Consider the following 19,086-nt stretch of genomic DNA (forward strand, 5'->3'; position numbering starts at 1 on the left):
TTTTCCTGTCCGTTTACCATATTGATCTTGTAATAAAACTTTGTGTACTATATTACTCACATGCAATGACAAAAATATGTTTACAAAAAGGTTATCACATAATTTATTTTTCAGAATCAAGAAAGGAGAAGAGTTGACATATGATTACAAGTTCCCTATTGAAGAAGTTAAAATTCCATGTACTTGTGGATCAAAGAGATGTCGTAAATACCTTAATTAGGAATATGAAAGACAAAATCTTCAGGTGTATTTTTCAGTTCTGAAAAGAAGCATTGTTTTGAATTGTCCTCTCATCTCATATAGAAATTGCCACATGTTACACTACAGAATTCACATGGCACACATTTGGAAATGTGTTCAGAAGAACTGTTTGTGGAAGTCTTTTTTATAATGTATAAGCCAAAATAACCATTGCTGATAAGGGTTTTGATAAATGATCACGAAATTCAATAATTGGTCACCAAAATGAAATAATTGAAGTGAATGGCACTCATTTTGAAGGTATGTTAATTGAATATTCCATTTATAAATGACATTTGAATTTTTTGGTTTTTGTTTATAAGTGCAATTTATAGAATTTTTCTCTAAAATCAATATCAAGAACTGAAAGGGGATGATGGATTTTACCAATTATATTATTATGATTAATTAGAATGAGAAGAGATTCTGTAATGCTTGGCAGTATCCCACCATATTCTTCATTCAAAAGTAATTTCTCTGCCTGATTTTCACTGCAGTTTTTTGTATTAAAGCAATGGGGAAAGGTGAGGTGGAATACATTCCATTTGATAGGTACAGTCATATTTGAAATACATTTTTTCTCTTGAATTAGCTCTTGCCATTTAAATGAATTTTGTATTGCACTTATTAAGCAGTTGATTTACAAATTTGTTCCTTTTTTTGCTTTTTCATTAACTTTGAACAACTGGTTATTGTTATTACAGTGATAGTCATTATTGATCCTTGAAATATCATGATTTTGTGCGAAATTTAGTTTTTGTTGAATTTTTGTTTGAATATTATGCGAAGGAATTGATTTCTGAAGGTTGTATATTGAAACTAACCATTAAATGTGTTCATTTTTTTTTTTGGTATATTTATATAATAAGGGGTATTAAAATTTATTTTTTCTTTACTTTTCCTCTAAGAAGGCACATGGAATAACTCTAATTTTAAGTTTGAATTTAAACTTTTGTGTGGACTTCATTTGTGTTAGTGCCACCTTGGAGGTCATTAATTTTTAAATGAAATACTGTGGAAATGTTTTTGTTTGAAAGGGGTATCTGGGTTTTACTATGAAATAAAAACAATGGTTTTGGGTAATTGGTTTGTTCAAATCTTGGATACATATTTTGAATGAAATGTTAACCAAAATACCACAAGATCCACTCTCATTAGAGGGTTAAAATTTTACATAGAAGTAGGAAAAAATTAACAAACTATTAAAATCGATACCCACAAAAAAGGCCCTTTCCAGTAGTAAGTGGTTCAGACTTATGCAAATGTGGTATAATTCTTAGAACACCAGACCAATTATTATGTGCTAAATTTGACGTCCCCCTCATTGAACTTTTATCATTTCCACACTAGTCCTCCAATGAGATTGAGTGCATGATATTATATTTTTGCCAGTAATGATTATTGTTATGTTACTGTTATGTATTACATGTCCAGAGATATCCAAAAATGTTAATGTAAATAGTACATGTACATAGCTCTTCAAATCTACATGTATGTGTTATGTGATAAAACATTACTATGGCACTATAGCAAATCCATGAGTTTACTGTGATGGCCAGGGATGGCATGACTGCATTGTAAACTGACTAAATGTTTATTGTTTATTTGAATGTTTCTATTAAATTGTTCATTTTATACTCCAGCATGACAAGTGGGTTATTTATGTCGCACTTAAATTCTTTTTATGATAATGAATTAAAGAATATTTATAACCATCAAAATACTAGTCAAAGTGTAATGATGGTGTTTATTGTTTTTATATTGAACATTGCATGCAAAGTTAACAATATACATTAAGCCAACGTTTTACCTATCCTATCTCTCCCCCCCTTTTTTCAGCTATCGTCCCTTTTTTTTTTTCAATGACATAAAAAAAAATGTAAGAAAAATGTACAAGTGTGATGCTTGCTTTTCCTAATTCATATTAGTTATGGAGTTATGTCCCCTTTTTCACTTCAACGTCATCAGTGATAAACAAATCAACTTTGTCTAGTTCAGATTGTTTTTCTTCATTACCATCATGTTGGTGGTGAAGTTTTCAAATAACATACTAGTAACTGATAAGTTCTGAGTAATTTTTCACATTTTAAGGAACAAAAAATAGGCTCCACTGTACTCAACATACTACATGTAAATGTTTTTGTGACATGCTCAACATTTTTTTTTGCCATCCTATCTGTCTTAGGAGATATGTCTGTCAGTGTGTTTTGTTTTGAAGATATGATCATTTTCTCAAAAGAGATATGAATAAAATTAGTAATAGTCATTTCAATTAGTTTTTCATAATTAAAGATCTTTTTTTCATTTGGGTTTCTCATAGCAAATATTGACTAAGTAAATAGAAAAGGAGTATTAAAGGGTTTTTATGTGAATATAATTGTCTAAAAGAGAAGATATTAAATGTTGATAAGTACATTATACTTTATTGATTTCACAATCAAACTGATGCCATGGTATGTCATTTTGAAGAAAAAAAAAGAGTTCACTTTTTATACATTTTACATCTGTATTTATTTGTTGTACATAATTTTACAGTTTGTGTTTATAAACAATGAATTTATTGACTTTAGAAAATATATAATTTAAAGAAAAGAATGAAGATGGTATTATGTCTCATCCTGTATCATTGTTGTTAGTTTCTCTACAACTATGATAGTTATCTCCCTTGGAAAGAATTTCTTTTCACACTTGTTATATGAATCACAAGGAAAGATATTTTCTCTTATTCCTCCCCAAATAGTACCATAATGGTTTTCTTCATCTTTTGTCTATCCTGGACATGACGGTTGTGAGCAATTCGGCAGGTGTAACTGAAAAACAGGATGTTTGCCCTTCATGTGCTACTGGTCCATATTTCCAGTGTTATGTGGAGTCTGGGGTTCTCATTTACATTTGTTTCTTTATATGTGTTACTTAGGTTATTTCACATATCTATTTCCCTGTTAAGTCGTTATCCTTGTATCATATTATTCTGATTTTCGCTCTATTCTTGGTTCCCTTACTCCTTGTTGGCAAAGTAAAGATGGTAAAATATAAATTAGCTGTTTTAGTGTCCTCTAATTCTTATCTGAAAGACACAGAAATTGGGTGTAAATCTATATTTCAAAGGTTTAATGGACATCTAACTTCTTAATTTTTGCAATTTTCTGACGTGCAGGGCTATCAAATTGGTCCAAGTTTACCTCTATCGAATTATTTGAAGTACATTCTCCTTTTAATACATACTTGAAAATAGTGATTATTAATAGTTCTGTGATTTTTCTTTTAATTCAATGTCTTATTGTATTGTCTGAAGTTATTGTATGTCCAAACCTTAACAGTTGCATTATGGTGATGTTTTGTCCTCATCTCTGCACATTATATTTTGGGACAATAACTTAAGTAGAAGTGTATGCAGAGCCATGTGAACTCATGGCTATTAAATTAGATATATATTTTTTTATTTTTGACATAACAAGAGAATGTTCATTTAATTATTTAAGTGATTTTTCACTTTCATTCTGTGTATGAATAGGGTTACAAATACAATTTAAAATGGGTTAAGAAAAAATGGTAGAAAAGTTTTCCCTTACTTTTCCCTATAAGCAGTCGAAAATATCTAGGTCACGGATGCTTCATTATTAGATTATTGAATATATTAAAGTTAAAAAAAGACCAAGTTGAGAATAATGATGTTCCACCCATTGCCTGATTCTTCCACGGAATGGTACTTAAGCATTTATTGAGGGATGTCAAGGTCGCAGTAGTTTCACTTTCGATCCAAGCGGTTGTAGAAGTATGGAGTTGGAATGTTCAAATCATTGTGTTTATTTAAGTATGATAAGTATTTGATGGTTATGTCTGTGATGATGCATTAGCTTCATTTGTAAAGTAATTGGTGATATAATCGATTTCATTTGAAAAAAAAATGAGTTGAATTGAGACACCCCTAAGTCTGAGATCATCCTTTTTGTGGTTATGTACTAAGTCTAGTGGCTGCATAGTTGATAGTGGCAGCAAGCCCCTGTGGATTGAACCCTACCTCCTAGTTTTTTGTGCATTCCCCTTTTCTGAGAAAAGAGATGCCTGATAAGGTAATCTAGGCCATGGCCTAAATACCAGTGTACTCAAGAGTTGTTTGCGTAGTAGTTTTTTTGACGAAACAAAGTGAAGATTCTGCAAATATGTTGATAAAATTTAACAAAAACGCTGAAAGATCTACACATGACAGTGTCATACATTAACAACCCGGAATACCTTGTGATTAACTCTGGTATTAATTTAGATGCACTTCCTTATTTTTGCTGGCCAATTGAAGAAAGTGAAAAAGAGGTATAGTATCCCCAGCTCATTTTGAAGTTTCTTTAAATTTCGCCTTATCGTGGTATTTTTTATTTCTTTTATATACTGGTAGACAGTACAGCCTATCTTGAACCCAGCTGATGATGATTTAATTTGCCTGTTATTCTAAACTTCCATTTTCAACGTTAAATGTTGGCAAACTTTTTTATCCTGAAATCACTCTTTCCAACAATAGTAACAGGATCTGAGCGTGCATGTTTTATTTTAATTACATGTGTCGCTTTTAAAGTTTTTACTGCATACCTTCGAGTAGTAGCCAGGTGCGGATTGAATGACCGTCGTGCCGGGCGTTACAACTCTCCCCTAAAATTCATGCAGAAAAAACTTTTGCTTGAAATCTTCCATTTTTTTTCTCATAAGTTCTACCCTAAAGTTTCTTGCCTTGCTTTGCTCGTCATTACGCCCTAACCAGAATCCTAGATCCGCCCCTGAAAGGTAGTTAAAAGTTCATCTCCGACGTTAGTCCCTGTATGAACTAGTGATATTAAGTCAATATTTCTGTTTACAGATTTTAGTACTTGTTTGATTTATAAATTATTCTTTTAAATGAAGTGAAAGTTGTTCATGTTTAAAACATGTATACTCATTTACATTGCAAATATAGAAATCGCTTTTTCCCAAAATACCAGTGTTACTATAAAAGGTAGATAGTAGGAAGTCACTCGGGGTTTTCAGTAATTGTATGCCTCGCTGTGAAAATATTGATCTACTACGTTCTATTTTTAGTTAAGTCAGCTGATGTAGCTTCTCGAAGAATTTTGATCCAGATCTTAGATTATGTTTTGTGTCACTAAATTTTACTCATTCATACTTAAAGGTAAGTCTTTTATTCACTTATTTAATTCTTGTTTTACACCTATTTCTTCCGTCTCTTTATTGTGTAGTGTACTCCGATATCCAGGTCATTTGGTATTGTAATGATATGCGTGGTTTGTAAACAAGTGTAGCTTTTGCATTGTCATGCAAGCTAGCTTCGCTATGGAGAGGTATTGTGAAAGTTTACCAGAGGAACGTACAATCACGGACACGCACAAAATCTGCTGGTTGATTGAGAGGGTGCATTATTTATTACTTCCTCTACCTATATTTTCAATTACTGTGTTGATAAATTATTCACATTTACTTTACCGTGTTGAGCATTTGTGGATTAAATTACTTTGTTGATCAAAACTGATAATAACCAATACACATGTTGACCCTACAGAAATTTTAAATAATCCACTTTTTAGCGTAATGTTTATTTTCATGGTCATATCGGTTTAAATTCTAAATACCCTTAATCGGTTATTCGCCCCTTTAATCAAAATCTCTATTATTGTGGAAATGGTCCCATGCGGATGAAGTGCCTGTTAGCCAGGGTAAGTATACAATAATAATTTATATGTTATGTTGGATATCATTTTAGTGGCCCTTCTTTTGGTCGTAATCCTTTGCAGCTTGATTGCAATGCAATAACCGTTACCATTCATGGAAATGAAGGGTGGGATACATGCTGGTCTGTATATGGTCTCTTTTATGAGTAGGCGACAAGCATACTGTACACTAACAGTACAACCTCGTCTGAAGTCATTCACACCTAAAATGTATTGTCGCTTTATTTCTCACTTTTGAATTACTAATGCAAGAAATTAAAATGTGTCTAGTATTTAATATTGCTTTACCGGAATCTCATCAAAACGCACGTCTGTTTCATACATGCATTTTATTATGTAAATCCTCTCTTGTATCAGTTAATACAGATAAAAATCAATATTGCTGCGTAAAGTCTAGAGGAATTTCGAAATCAAAGGAAATTCTTCCATATTACACAGTGACATAAGCATATATATATATATATCCCATTCAATTTATATATTCGATCAGCTATCCACAGATTAATATAGGGAAGATGCATAGTATCTAGGTATAAATGAAATTTGAAGGTCAGTCGTTCCATCCTGGCACCTCGAGGGATAGAAATAGGTGGTATATTTTGACATTTGACCAATGTACTATATACAGGCATCCATTATCAGACACTGAATCAATTATGTTACGTGAACTTACATGTATGAAATCGATTTAGAATGCAACAGAATGTAACTTAATAATGCGTCACGATAAGCTGACTATTGGAGATTCAGAGGTTACGGTGACACAATTACTACAGGTGGATAGATGGACAAAAGCGCGATTGAATAATGTTTTTGCAAGGTAGGAAACTCGTATCTTTTTGGACTTTAGTGAATTCCAAAATGCTTGGCATTTTACATTTAACAATTTAAATGATTTTATTTCTTACCAAGCTGCACGAAAGTTTTGTAGGAGATGACCAACGAGCAGCTTTTGGCCTATTTGCACCATAACTTTCCACCCGCACGATTTACTGAGGGTTTGTCATCACAGTTGGCACCTTGAGATTAATATTATCTACAAGATAACCCTTTATACACCGGGTAACAATTAGTCATTAGTTCAGGGTTACAGGTATACAACCAGGTCAATGTCCTTTCAACAGACATGTTGAACGCAGATTTCCCAATAATTGAACAAGTCTACATGTTAAGTAGCACTCCAGCTAAAGATCATGCAAAATGTGATTCATGGGTAAAAAGCCTATATATTTTTATTTTTGATATTTTGTTTGAAATATCATAGTAAACAGAAATTAACATGTGGTTTTTCATATAACCCGTGGTCTTAAGGGATAAAAATTGTACAGAATGCACTGTAGAATTCAAAATTAAGGGAGATAACTCTGTAAATACGATAGAATCTACTGGAATTTCAGTGTTGATTATCTCACAAGAGCAGGCAGATTTGAATGAATAATTACACATTTCATTGTATATACCCATAAAACGACTTAATAAAAAAATAAAAATATGTAGCCTTTTTAGGGTGTATCACATTTTTCAGAATTTGCATGATTCTTACAAAGACAGCTACTTAATTTGATTAGGTGATCCAATAGCAGAAGTCTGCAGGTTGATGTGACCTGGGTTTCCAGTAATCGAAGTTTAGCAGTGTAATGAGCTGGAGTTAGTTAATAAGACACACATCGATATCAGTAACGTCATTTATTAATGGTCACTCATGTAATTGAATATCCATTTTAGGTGTTGAAATGTTTTTTTTTTTTTTTGTAATCATGTACAAGGGTACGGTGAGGGAGTGTAATGTCGGTTTATTCGCCATAATTCCATAATGATTTTTACTTTACAGCTGGTAGTCATTAATTAGCACAAAACATGATTGAAGATTTAAGTGCTTTAGTGACATGCTTGATTAAGTATGATTCATTAAATATTGCATGTATGTTACACTGTATTGTAGGGTGCTTTATGTGGTAAGATTATATTCGATTTATTTTATCCTTGCATTGTCACTTTGGCAGCTATAGAATTGGAGAAATTCTATATTTAGGCATTGTTCTTTCAAGTAAAATCTTGCCTAACATAATGCATCTTTGCATTGTATCGACGTGATGTACGAAAAACGTCTCAATTTACAGGTTTATTTCGTTTATATATATTATCTTGCGCTTTGTACGATCTAATTATGTACAGACCTTGTGCATTTCGGCGGGACTAATTTTGATTAGGCCGATGTTTTGTCAAATTGTCATACTAATCGTCGTAAAGATCATGTTCTTGAGTCCCAAGTTAATATAGTAACAGTTTCAACATGATTTACTAATGTGTATTTATTTCATATCTAATCTAACTATTGTGGACTGATCAACTTAAACTTGACTTGGTTTAGGACAAATCTGACACCCATCTGCTTACCTTAGGATTACGATCAGATGTCAATCACTGTCAATTGGCCATTTTAAGGATACTGTGGTCTAGTAAGATAGGCTGCGATGTGTACTTTTCAATCAGAAACCTTGGCATACTGATATATGCAAAAATAGGAGTAAACATTGTCTTAATATCTAGCTTACCGTATCGTCTTTGTGTTCTTGTAGTAGTCTGTTGGATTCGAGCGAAGGAGGTTGTCGGTTTTGGTTTTTTAAGTGTCGTACCTGCTTTATGGCTCTGCCAAATAAATGCTACAAAAATACAGTGCTGACTTGGTTGCTTTGAGTCCCATTGAGTAATGAAGTAAAATAATACTGTTTAACGAAATTCAGTCTAGAACAAACAGGCTTTTTATTTGGGCTTTAAAATAAACGGAACACCTGCCATGTACGTTAAAACAAAAATCAATCAATTGATTATTTAATAGTGTAAGCTTGCGTTTACATTCGTTGTCCTTAACAATATAACATTCCTGTGCTCTGTCGCGCAAAATTGATGTGCTGCTTGGTATTGTAACATCTGAGCTTGTAAGATGGAGTCAACCCGGGGTCATGAGGACAGAAAGTCAAGGAAAGGTTTGATGGTGCGAGCTCGTTGTATCCTTATGTGGCAGTAGATGGGGATTATACATCGTGCATTGCTTTCCATGTTATGATCAGTCAATCTTAAAAATTGTATGGCACTAATGCATGGCCTGTTGCTATTACTCGCGTGTCATCACCATTGTTGGCAGGCTTCGCGAGCCCGTTTTGACCATAGACGTATTTATTTGATAATGTGAATGTTTCTTATGTGTCTTTATTTTTTACCCTTGCATACATTTTTCGTTAAGTATTTACACAATGACTTTTGGTAAGCCTAGGCGTTTTATTTTTGATTGATATTAAAATATCTTCTTGTTAGTAATGATAACGAAATCTCCCAAATCCTCCACCCATGAGTCGAAGATACAAAATGCAAAGTTCCTCACGTTTTAATCTTGCTGAAGGACGAATTACGGGTATAATAATTGAAAAAGACATTGACCTAATACTTAACCTAATATTTGTGCGAAGTGGGCACGAGTTACAGTAACTATATCATGTTAGTAAATTAAATCTAGTTAATATTAACTATTCTATAAAGTTATATAAAAAAATAGTTGTCAAACGAATACAAAAGAACGACGGTTGAGCGAAATGCAAAGCTCATTTTCTTAAAAAAAAAAACATGGACGAAACGAACAAAAAAAACGGGAACGGAATCTACAAACCTTATCTTAATACACACACAAATTCAGTGTTTATACAAGCAACCCGAACTTTTAAAAATACACCCGCGAAATAAAACAAAACAACAAACAAACCCTATGTAATGAACTAACAATGGAAAATCAAAACATGAAGCACTTACCAACTTCATAAGAAGAGTCCTAGATACATGAAGCACTTACCGGGTTCATAGGAAGAGTCCTAGATACATGAAGCACTTACCAGGTTCATAGGAAGAGTCCTAGATACATGAAGCACTTACCAGGTTCATAGGAAGAGTCCTGTTTTTATATGGAATTAGATACAAAGCGTTTTATTATTAATTCATAGATCTTTAAGGAATTAATGCCCAAATTCGTACGATGCAGAAGTATCCCATTTTTGGGTTATTTATAATGATTTTGGCTTTTTTACTGAGCAAGTTTTCCTCCAACACTGTTGAATCAATTCCAAAACTTCCCCAAGCTACATTATTAAAGAATTTTCGATCATCCCTACCACAACAAAGTACTCGTTCTGACTTTATATCAATATTGCCATCTCTACTGCTGTCTCGTGCTATTTATTGTCTTCAGTATACTAAATTTGGATGTCACTTAATTCTAACCTAGTGTCAACCATTGACATGTATATTAATAACACTTGACCCGTGTCCAAAATGATGAATAACAAACAATATTGTTTATTTCAGGAGAGGTGTAGAGACAATATCTGGTCAGGAACACGAGAGGACAATATGAAAGGAACTTGAAGCCATCGACTGAGAACCATATTCTTAGCCTCGGTAGGTTGCAATTGGAAAAGACATTTTTGGGTATCTACGAAGTACGAAAATTGTTTATGCATTACAACTAAATATGCAACAGAGTTAACAAATTATACATGAATGTAAAAAATAGACAATCTGTCACACTTAGGTGTGTTGTTCTCCTTAGACAATAAGTTATGTTCAAAATTTGAATATGTTTTTATCTTTTACAGGTATAAAACAAAGTGGTCTTTCATATAGATTGACCTTGTTGATTCAATTTACCTTGAAGTCAAGAGAGTTTTGAATTATAGAAAATAATTTGATAAAACGATATGTTAAATGATATTTGATATTCACTTCGTTTTTATTTATAAAAAGCAAGTATCCTATTTGACGATTTTAAAGCTTAGGATTGTTGTTGGTGCTGTTGTTGTACCGTGTTGGCTTTAAACAAAACACCTCGGATTTACGGGGGGGGGCTAAGGGGCCCCATCTCCCACCCTCTTTATAACTTAGTCTTATCCGTAACACCCAGAGTGTGTATATTTCAGTCGATTTATTTCGCGTCATATGTCACCCCCCCCCCCCTTTTTTAGAAGGTACATGTACATGTATAAACAGATAAATGTCCAGTGTTTTAGTAAATATTTATTGATACAAGTGTAGCTTAATTAATTGCTGCAAACTGAAGAAATTATACAGCGACTCATAAGTAACATAATATCACCAGCATTATCTTTAATGAAACTATGTATTAAAAAATGACAATTGCCTAGAACATAGTATGAATTGAAAAATAAAGCCGATTTAACATCAAGCCTTTTAATTTTAGTAACTTGTCGGAGATTTGCTTTGCAAGACCCATGAAAAGAGTCGAGGTCGGGCACTTGATTTGTATATTTTATTTCAAAACATTCATTCAATCCCCTGTACTGTCTTTTGAATTACACAGTGGTAGATTTAGAAGGGGCGGAGGGGACATGTTTTCACCCCGTTTTTTTGGAAAAATGTATATTGCATCGTGAAATCTGGATTTTCCATGAATTTTCACACCCCCACAAAAAAATCATTTGCCTCGCTCCGCTCGGCATTGAGGCCATCTAATCTGAATTATTCGCTCCGACTTTGTTCAAAAATTAATAAGTTCATAAGTAAGAAATTTGGTCAGCTCCTTCAGCTTAACAAGGTCTGGATCCGCAATTGCTCCTAACAGCATTTAAGTGAAATCAGCGTGCATCAGTTGAAAATGAAATGCAAAGCCAAAAATTCAAGTAACAGTTCAACAACACACATAAATGATGGCACTTCTAGGTTTTTAGTTGAGTTTTCTTTATTTTTAAGGGCAGCAACACCAGCCTTTAGTTTAACATGACGGAAAAGACAATGAAAAGGGCAGAGTCAGAGGAGTCTGTTGACGAGGATGACATCGAAGATTATATCCCAACCCCTCCAGACGGAGGATGGGGCTGGATGATAGTGTTAGCATCCCTTGTTTGTAACATCATTGTAGATGGTATTGGGTACTCGTTTGGAGTTTTACTTCCCATTTTTGTCGAGTACTTCAATGCACCCAAGGGTAAAGTGGCCCTTGTTGGATCGCTTCTGTGTGGAGTGTATCTTTGTGCAGGTTTGTTTAATTCAATGTTAAAAAGTGTGTTTTGTATATTAAACATGATGATGTCAATAAACGTAATAATGTTATAAAATACAGCCAGGTTGTATTTATTCGTTTTTCTCAGATTTTTCCACCCTGTCTTATTTCTAACTAACTATGTACATGTAACTTGCTTACGTTTTACTACTTTTAGGTATACAAGCACTTTGTTGAAGTGAGAAAAAGCTTGCTTCGTTGAAAAATTTCTATACTGATGAAAAGTAAAGAATCGTAAAATTCTCTTGGACTACCGGAGATAACCCAAAGTGTACTATTATAACTAATTCGTTTAATATGATCTTCAATTTGACTTTGTAGGACCTTTAGTCAGTGGTTTAGTTAACAAGTTTGGCTGCAGGGCAGTGACATTTGTTGGCAGTATTGTGGCTGCTGTTGGTTTCCTCATTGGATCATTTGCTCCAACATTAGAACTTCTCATCTTTTCATATGGTGTCCTGGGAGGTAAGACACTCATATTTTAAAAAGAACTGTATTACCAGTTTTAAGAGATATATTAGAGTTCTTTAATGCTGGTATCTTAGAGGATTAGTACTGTGTTAAATATAGAGTAGAAACAAAGTTAAATATCAAATCATTCTGGTTGTATACAATACCAGAACAGCCATTAACAGCAGAAGGAGAAAACTAATCCCGAATTAATTTTTTTTTTGTATTTTAGGTATAGGGTTTGGGATGATATACTTGCCTTCTATTGTTAGTGTGGGATACTATTTTGAAAAGAAGAGAGCCTTAGCTACTGGCATAGCAGTATGCGGCTCAGGAATTGGTACTTTCATTTTCTCTCCATTGAATGATATACTGCTAGATATGTACGACTGGAGAAATCTTTTATTCTTACAAGCTGGCATTGTTTTAAACTGTATCGTATGTGCCATGTTAATGCGTCCACTAGAACCTAAAAAGCGGCCGCCTAAGAAAATAAGTGAAGAGGAAAAAGCCGACATGCGCCATCACTTTAAGATCAAAGCTCAGAAGTATAGGAGACCTCAACAAGAGTCTGAATCGAGCGTACAAGATGTTAAAACATTTGCCAAACTCAGGGAGGCTAAACTAATGAGAGAGGAGAAATTAAACGAAGACGAATCAGATAATTTTTCAGTGCCAAGTGCTTTTTTCGTCAAGGGCAATCCGGAGAGTAATCCAGGCAGCCCAGTTGGAGTTCCGAAGATTTCAATTTCATCGTCCAATGGCTCAGCTCATCAAATAGCCCCCAAAGTTGATTCGCCACTTGTTGAAAACAGAATTTCTGAGTCGCGTGAAGAAAGTAAAGATGAAACGAAGACGGAAGAGAAACGCTTATCGAAGGGTGTAGCTATTGCTGCACACGAAGTGCTGCCGCTGATTGAAAATGGCTACGCTAAAATAAAAGAAAGAAAACAGAAACTGAATCCCCATCCAGCTGGATCTGCAGCAAGAATTGGTTCACATAGAGATATTTCTAAAGAAGACTTCAAAAGACCTTTGTATAAGCAGGACATTTTCTACAGTGGGAGTATCTACAATATCCCTCAATACCGTTCACAGCCGGATATGGGTAGTTACATAACGAGCATTACATCTATTCCCGGGATTTCCGAAGTGCCAAAAACTTCTGTTTGGGATAATTGTACATGCTTGCCGAAGTCTGTAATTGATACACTGAAAGAAATGCTGGACTTTTCTTTAATGTTGGACTTTAATTTCCTCATGTTATGTTTGGGAAACTTGTTTGCCATGAGTGGATTCTATGTCCCATTTACTTACCTTGTTGACCGAGCAAAGATTTTGGGAATTTCAGGAACTAAGGCGGCTTTTCTGTTGTCTGTAATAGGTAAGTGTAAAGTACAAATATATTGTATATATTATTTACAAACCAGCGAGTTTGAACATTTTTATATATGAAAATAATGCTTTAAAATGTTAAAAAGTAATAACCATCATCATCTTATTAATACTTATAAGGTTTGTATTGGGATGGCGGTGTTATGAAGATGGAAAGTAATGTGTGGTATTCCGCACAGCAATGTTAAGCTTGAAGGATGATTATCAATTGGATATTGTTAAGAAGGTGTCCATGAAAAAGCAGGCAGTGGGTTGCACATTACAGATTCTGTTTTCAAAACTTTCTCATCCATTTCACATCATAAATACATCCTTTCTCTAAGTTCATTGTTGTTTTTGTTTTTGTAAACTGTAATAGATAAACAAATAAAATGCATAGAAAGCATTGAAAAAAGGGAGATAACTCTTATTTTTGAGCAAAATTTGGTGGCTTTGTTAGGGAACTTTAAAATTGTTTTCCGAGCCATTCACTGTCGCTTTTAAAAAATCGTTGTTCTATTTGATATATATATATGATATAAACATTACATTGGTACAAAACTTCAGTGGAAAAAATTTACCATGTGCCAACCAAATCATATGATCTATCTGATTTTACATGGACAGCCTCTGAATAATAGTGGTAACTGATAAAGTTAAGTAGGGATAATTTAAAGTGAAAGCAGTAAAGTTGATTAGGGTGGAAGGGTATAATATGGATAAAGTGATCCAAAATGTTAAAAAGGTATGTCAGTAAGTGTGGTATGATTCAAAAAGAATTATGATTCTTTGTTAGTGGTAAAGTTTAAAACTTTTTTTGCAACAAAAGTTCCACCAGGAAAAAGATTATTTGTCGAAAGCTTAGCAATTTTTAGTTGACTACACTTATCTGCTAACAAATTCATTTTCAGGATGCTTTAATAATTAACTGGATGAAGTATTTATATTTTTATCAAATTTCCTACAGGTATTGCCAATACTATTGGTCGTGTGTTATCTGGATTAATGGCTGATCATAAAAAGGTTGATGCTCTGGTGGTAAACAATATCGCCCTCATCATAAGTACTGTTTCATTGTTTCTCCAACCACTGTGTACTACATATGAACTTCTGGTGGTATTCTCTGTGGTGTATGGATTGTGTGTTTGTAAGTGACGTTTATTAAAGGATTTCTGCAATAGAAAACACAGTGTAAATAATGAATGCATTGTTTTATTGAAATTTTATAAATACATACTTTCCCAAATGTCTATTACAATGTTTCATATAGGTATAAGGAATATAACATAAATAATCCTTAAAATTTTAAGTTCAAATCAAATTTTAAAAAATGAGAAAATGAAAACCAACATGAATATCTTCAGTAATTAGAATAACATACCCATCTTGCTGCATTTTCAATTTAGTTCATACCTTTGCAGTGCTAAGCAAGACTCAAAATCATAACTTTATACAAGAGTCATCATGCGTTGATGCATAGACTGAACTTGAGTGCTATATCATAGCAACACAGCTATATTAACCTTCAAGCACATTTCCTGCGTTAACATGTCAGCAAAATTTAAAGTGCACTCAAGGACGTGTTTCCTATACAAATACTCTTTAGATAATCATATATTTCTAGAGACAATCTACCACATGTCAAAATAAATCGTTTACCAAATTTATTGTACAATTATCTGATGCGTTTATAAGCTACTGTACCCGAATACAATGGTGGGAAATTTAATTTATACCATAAACACAAATTATGCAAGACTCCTGTCAAACCCCATACATTACATGGAGTGTATTACCAAAGCAGTCGATCTTGAAGGCATTCTGGATGGGAAAACAAATGTGAAAGAATATATAGATTGGGCCTGCTATATTTTAGTCAAACTACACCGATTGCAATACAATGACTTCATCACTGATATTTTAAAAGATTATTTTATGCATAGTGAACTTAAAATGTGTGTTATCTTCATTATCGTTTGATTCTTAGATATAAATATATTTAAGTTTCATTTTAGTTTCCAGATATTTGCTCAACATAATATGAAAAATAAGTTTTATTTTAAAGATAATAAGAAAAATAATTTTTATTTTCCAGATTTTTGCCCAAAATAATAAGAATAATAAAAAAAAACTCTGCTTTCTATTGTAGCTGCCTACATTTCACTGACATCTATAATCATCTGTGATCTGTTAGGTCTGGCTAAACTTACTAATGCTTTTGGTCTGCTGACTTTGTCTCGTGGCGTTGCTGGAGTATATGGTCCACCCTTAGCAGGTAATGTGTTTTGCCTGTAATGACAATGTGGTACGAGTCTACATTGTAGCTGAATTATCATTTTGTCTTGGTTGTCTTTATTGATTAATATATTGTATTGTTAGAAGAGGACAGTAAGTTTTGATTTCTCTAAGTTTTTTATGGGTGTACTGTTGCAAAATACAACCAGTCATATGAATTGTAAATGTTGATATGCTGTACACCGAGTCTCAAGGAATAACTCCTCGCCAGCAGCATTAGAATAAACTATATAGGAAGATCTAAATTCAAAAATTAATTATATACAAGAAAACTATCGATATAGGAAGCCAAATTCATCACCGGGAGGTTCTACATGTGCAATATGTGGAATGAATGTTGTTTTTAAAGACAAAACATCTCTCGATTGATAAATATTATATGTGCTGTGTACGATTCGAAATTGCGTTCTGAACTTCATCATAAAAATGCAATCATAAGATATAATCATTACGCGTGTATATATTTTAAAATATGCTAACTTTTGCACTTTTGATTGCTTACTAGAAACATTGTGATGCTTTTCTGTGAAAATTATCAACTGCTAAATACTAAAGTCCTATTATTGATATTTTCAAGTATGTATTTGTTGAACCAAACTCAAATTTACCACTGTTTACATAGGTGCTGTATATCAGATGACAGGGAACTATGATGCCTCGTTTTTCCTGGGTGGTGGACTATTCTTGGCTGGAACTTTGTTCCACTTGGTTCTTCATTTACCATGTGTCAATAGGGGTAAAACTCCACAAACTGATCAGGAGATGATATTTGCATCAAATGAAAATGCAAATAAGATAGACAATGCTGAATCAGTAGCAGTGTGATACAAATATGTTAACTGTTCAAACGATTTAAATGAAATGATTGTGTGTGTTCGGACAAGTTCGTGTATTTTATGTTAACACACAAATTCAGTTTATTCATTTCAGCTTGAATTTGATGCAATAGTTTCATGTTCAAACATTTTTGTCGTTTTGCAATTGAATCATTTGTATTTAATGCCCATGAAAATTCATTACAGATAATGAAAAAGGATCACAGTAGTTTAATTATTGGCTTGATTTGTTGAACTTGTATGTATTTTTTTTCCATTTTTACAGTTTTTTACCCAAACTAGTCCATTAAGTGTAAATTTAAAGCATTGTTCAAAGAAATTTGAATTTAGTACATGATATATTGTCCATATGTAGTCATATTTGACTTGAAAACTAATCTGATACTCGAGCTGAAAAATAGAATTTGTGAATTATGTTTGTAATTTTCAGATTCCTCACTATTTCTGATACATATTTATGATGTTTTTCAAAATATAAATTGTATGAATGTGATAATTGAATGGATGGTGAGTTGTTAGTTGTAATTGTTAGTTCGAATTTTAAATTCTTAAGTTTATTTTTGTTTGTTAAAAGTATTTTAATAAGCAGATTTTATTGCAATGTTAGCTCAGCATTTTTTAACAAGAGAGGATTAGTTGTATTGTCTTTTCATCGATTTGTTTTCATGTCAGTTTCGTTTCTTGCTGTTTTATGATTTGTTTTGTATACTGCCACTTACAATACTAAGGTAGCAACCATTTGAATTTTATGGGGGATAGGATCAAATTTTAAATAAACAGGCAGAACGATATGATGTATGGTATGAAATATCAAGGATGAACAATTGGGTAAATCCAGAACAGGTTAAAGTAAAAAACAAAAAGTTAAGTCAGAAATTATTCTAAAAAAGAATCCATGATCCTAAGCCTTTTAGAAATCAAATGATTGCTTTCTAACATAAAACACATTTACGTGTAAAACAAAAGCCTGGATAATGTTTTGTAAGATAAGGGATTTATCCTGGGCCAGTGAATCTTCACTGTTCAGGTATTATGAAGTGATAAGTAATGTAATCTTCCCTTACTATATGATATAAGCATTATATAATACTGTACCTCATTGTGTTTTAAGTCCAAGTACTTTTTATTGTTTACAATTGAAAAATACATATTTAAGACCTTATCATTTGATATTGTTTTACTTGGCTCATAAAGTTCCTAAATATTTGCCACTCACCATGTCATTATTTTTATCATACCTTTTTTAAGTACTATATTATTGTTATAAAACTTGTAATGCTTATGAAATAATTGTTGTTGGCAGTAACAGGAAGCTCTACAGCATTTTTACTTTATTTTAATAAGTAGCTTTATACTTATGTGCATATATAACAATTTATATATATTTGATGTAGCCATTTCTGAATATATGCCAGGGAAAGTAAGGTTATTTATATATATATAGACTTTAAAATTTCAATTTTTTATTTTTATTTGCCATAAATTCACATGCATTTTACATGAAATAAACAAAGGTTAGTTCAGTATAATAGTTTTAACTTGTCCCATAAACAATAATAAAAAAACATATTTTTAAGCCCTCTTTGGGTGTACTTATGCTTTTTGTCACCCCTTACTCCCCTTAGCGCTTCTTGACAATTTTGAGGTTTAATCAATGCAAGGGCACGTGTCCTTGTTATCCGAGATGATGTCTGTTATTTACCAAATATAAAACCGCCAAACCTGTTATATTTGATAAACGGGCTATCCTATGGTGAGATACTGTTCCTTATACAGGATTTGTTTTGTATTATGGACTAGACGTCACAGATAACCATGTTGACATGTCAAATAATTTAGATAATTTATAAAGTACATGTCTGATAGCATGTGTAATTACTTGATTAACGCATCGTCCTTTGATACGGTATTGATGTTTAGCTAACGACTCGTCCTAATGATGCGATATTGATGTTTAGGTAACGACTCGTCCTATAATGTTACGATATTGATGTTTAGCTAACGACTCTTCCTAATGATACGGTATTGATGTTTAGGTAACGACTCGTCCTATAATGTTACGATATTGGTGTTTAGCTAACGACTCTTCCTAATGATACGGTATTGATGTTTA

At 32.9% G+C, this 19,086-nt stretch overlaps 2 protein-coding genes and 1 long non-coding RNA gene across 9 annotated transcripts in view; 2 read left to right on the forward strand and 1 right to left on the reverse strand.

Moving 5' to 3' along the window:
* LOC148616367 (histone-lysine N-methyltransferase 2A-like) overlaps positions 1-2,835 on the forward strand; it is a 49,907-nt gene extending 47,072 nt beyond the window's left edge. For all 3 annotated transcript variants that reach the window (XM_088583321.1, XM_088583322.1, XM_088583323.1), the window contains one exon: positions 115-2,835. In XM_088583321.1, coding sequence (XP_088439447.1) covers positions 115-220 — 106 coding nt within the window. In that variant the 3' untranslated portion in view covers positions 221-2,835. The remainder of the gene's footprint in view (positions 1-114) is intronic.
* Positions 2,644-5,183, reverse strand: LOC148616368 (uncharacterized). Its single transcript, XR_015922179.1, has 2 exons — positions 4,825-5,183; positions 2,644-3,307 (listed from the first exon to the last, which is right to left on the reverse strand). It is a non-coding gene; the product is annotated as an uncharacterized LOC148616368 (long non-coding RNA).
* LOC148616369 (monocarboxylate transporter 14-like) lies at positions 4,357-18,497 on the forward strand. Of its 5 annotated transcripts, none has more exons than XM_088583326.1 (8): positions 4,357-4,551; positions 10,308-10,400; positions 11,709-11,994; positions 12,340-12,483; positions 12,701-13,852; positions 14,810-14,989; positions 15,992-16,117; positions 16,760-18,497. In XM_088583326.1, exons 3-8 carry the CDS (start codon positions 11,736-11,738, stop codon positions 16,960-16,962), a joined length of 2,064 nt encoding a protein of 687 aa, XP_088439452.1. In that variant the 5' UTR covers positions 4,357-4,551; positions 10,308-10,400; positions 11,709-11,735; the 3' UTR covers positions 16,963-18,497. The 5 variants fall into 5 exon arrangements, with proteins under 5 accessions (XP_088439452.1, XP_088439454.1, XP_088439450.1 ...); XM_088583328.1 differs by lacking the exon at positions 4,357-4,551 and adding an exon at positions 5,322-5,637; XM_088583324.1 differs by lacking the exon at positions 4,357-4,551 and adding an exon at positions 5,322-5,398.
* The last annotated feature ends 589 nt before the right edge of the window (positions 18,498-19,086 follow it).

The sequence above is a fragment of the Perna viridis genome, chromosome 5 (genome assembly GCF_037379345.1).
Source record: "Perna viridis isolate PV_CMFRI_1.1 ecotype Kerala chromosome 5, ASM3737934v1, whole genome shotgun sequence".
Lineage (NCBI taxonomy): Eukaryota > Metazoa > Mollusca > Bivalvia > Mytilida > Mytilidae > Perna > Perna viridis.

Excerpts from the sequence above, each read along its gene's own strand:
- LOC148616369 (XM_088583326.1), top strand. The coding sequence starts at position 11,736 with ATGACGGAAAAGACAATGAAAAGGGCAGAGTCAGAGGAGTCTGTTGAC. Across the intron at positions 11,995-12,339 it reads TGGAGTGTATCTTTGTGCAG|GACCTTTAGTCAGTGGTTTA; the intron begins GTTTGTTTAATT and ends TTGACTTTGTAG. Across the intron at positions 14,990-15,991 it reads GGTGTATGGATTGTGTGTTT|CTGCCTACATTTCACTGACA; the intron begins GTAAGTGACGTT and ends TTTCTATTGTAG.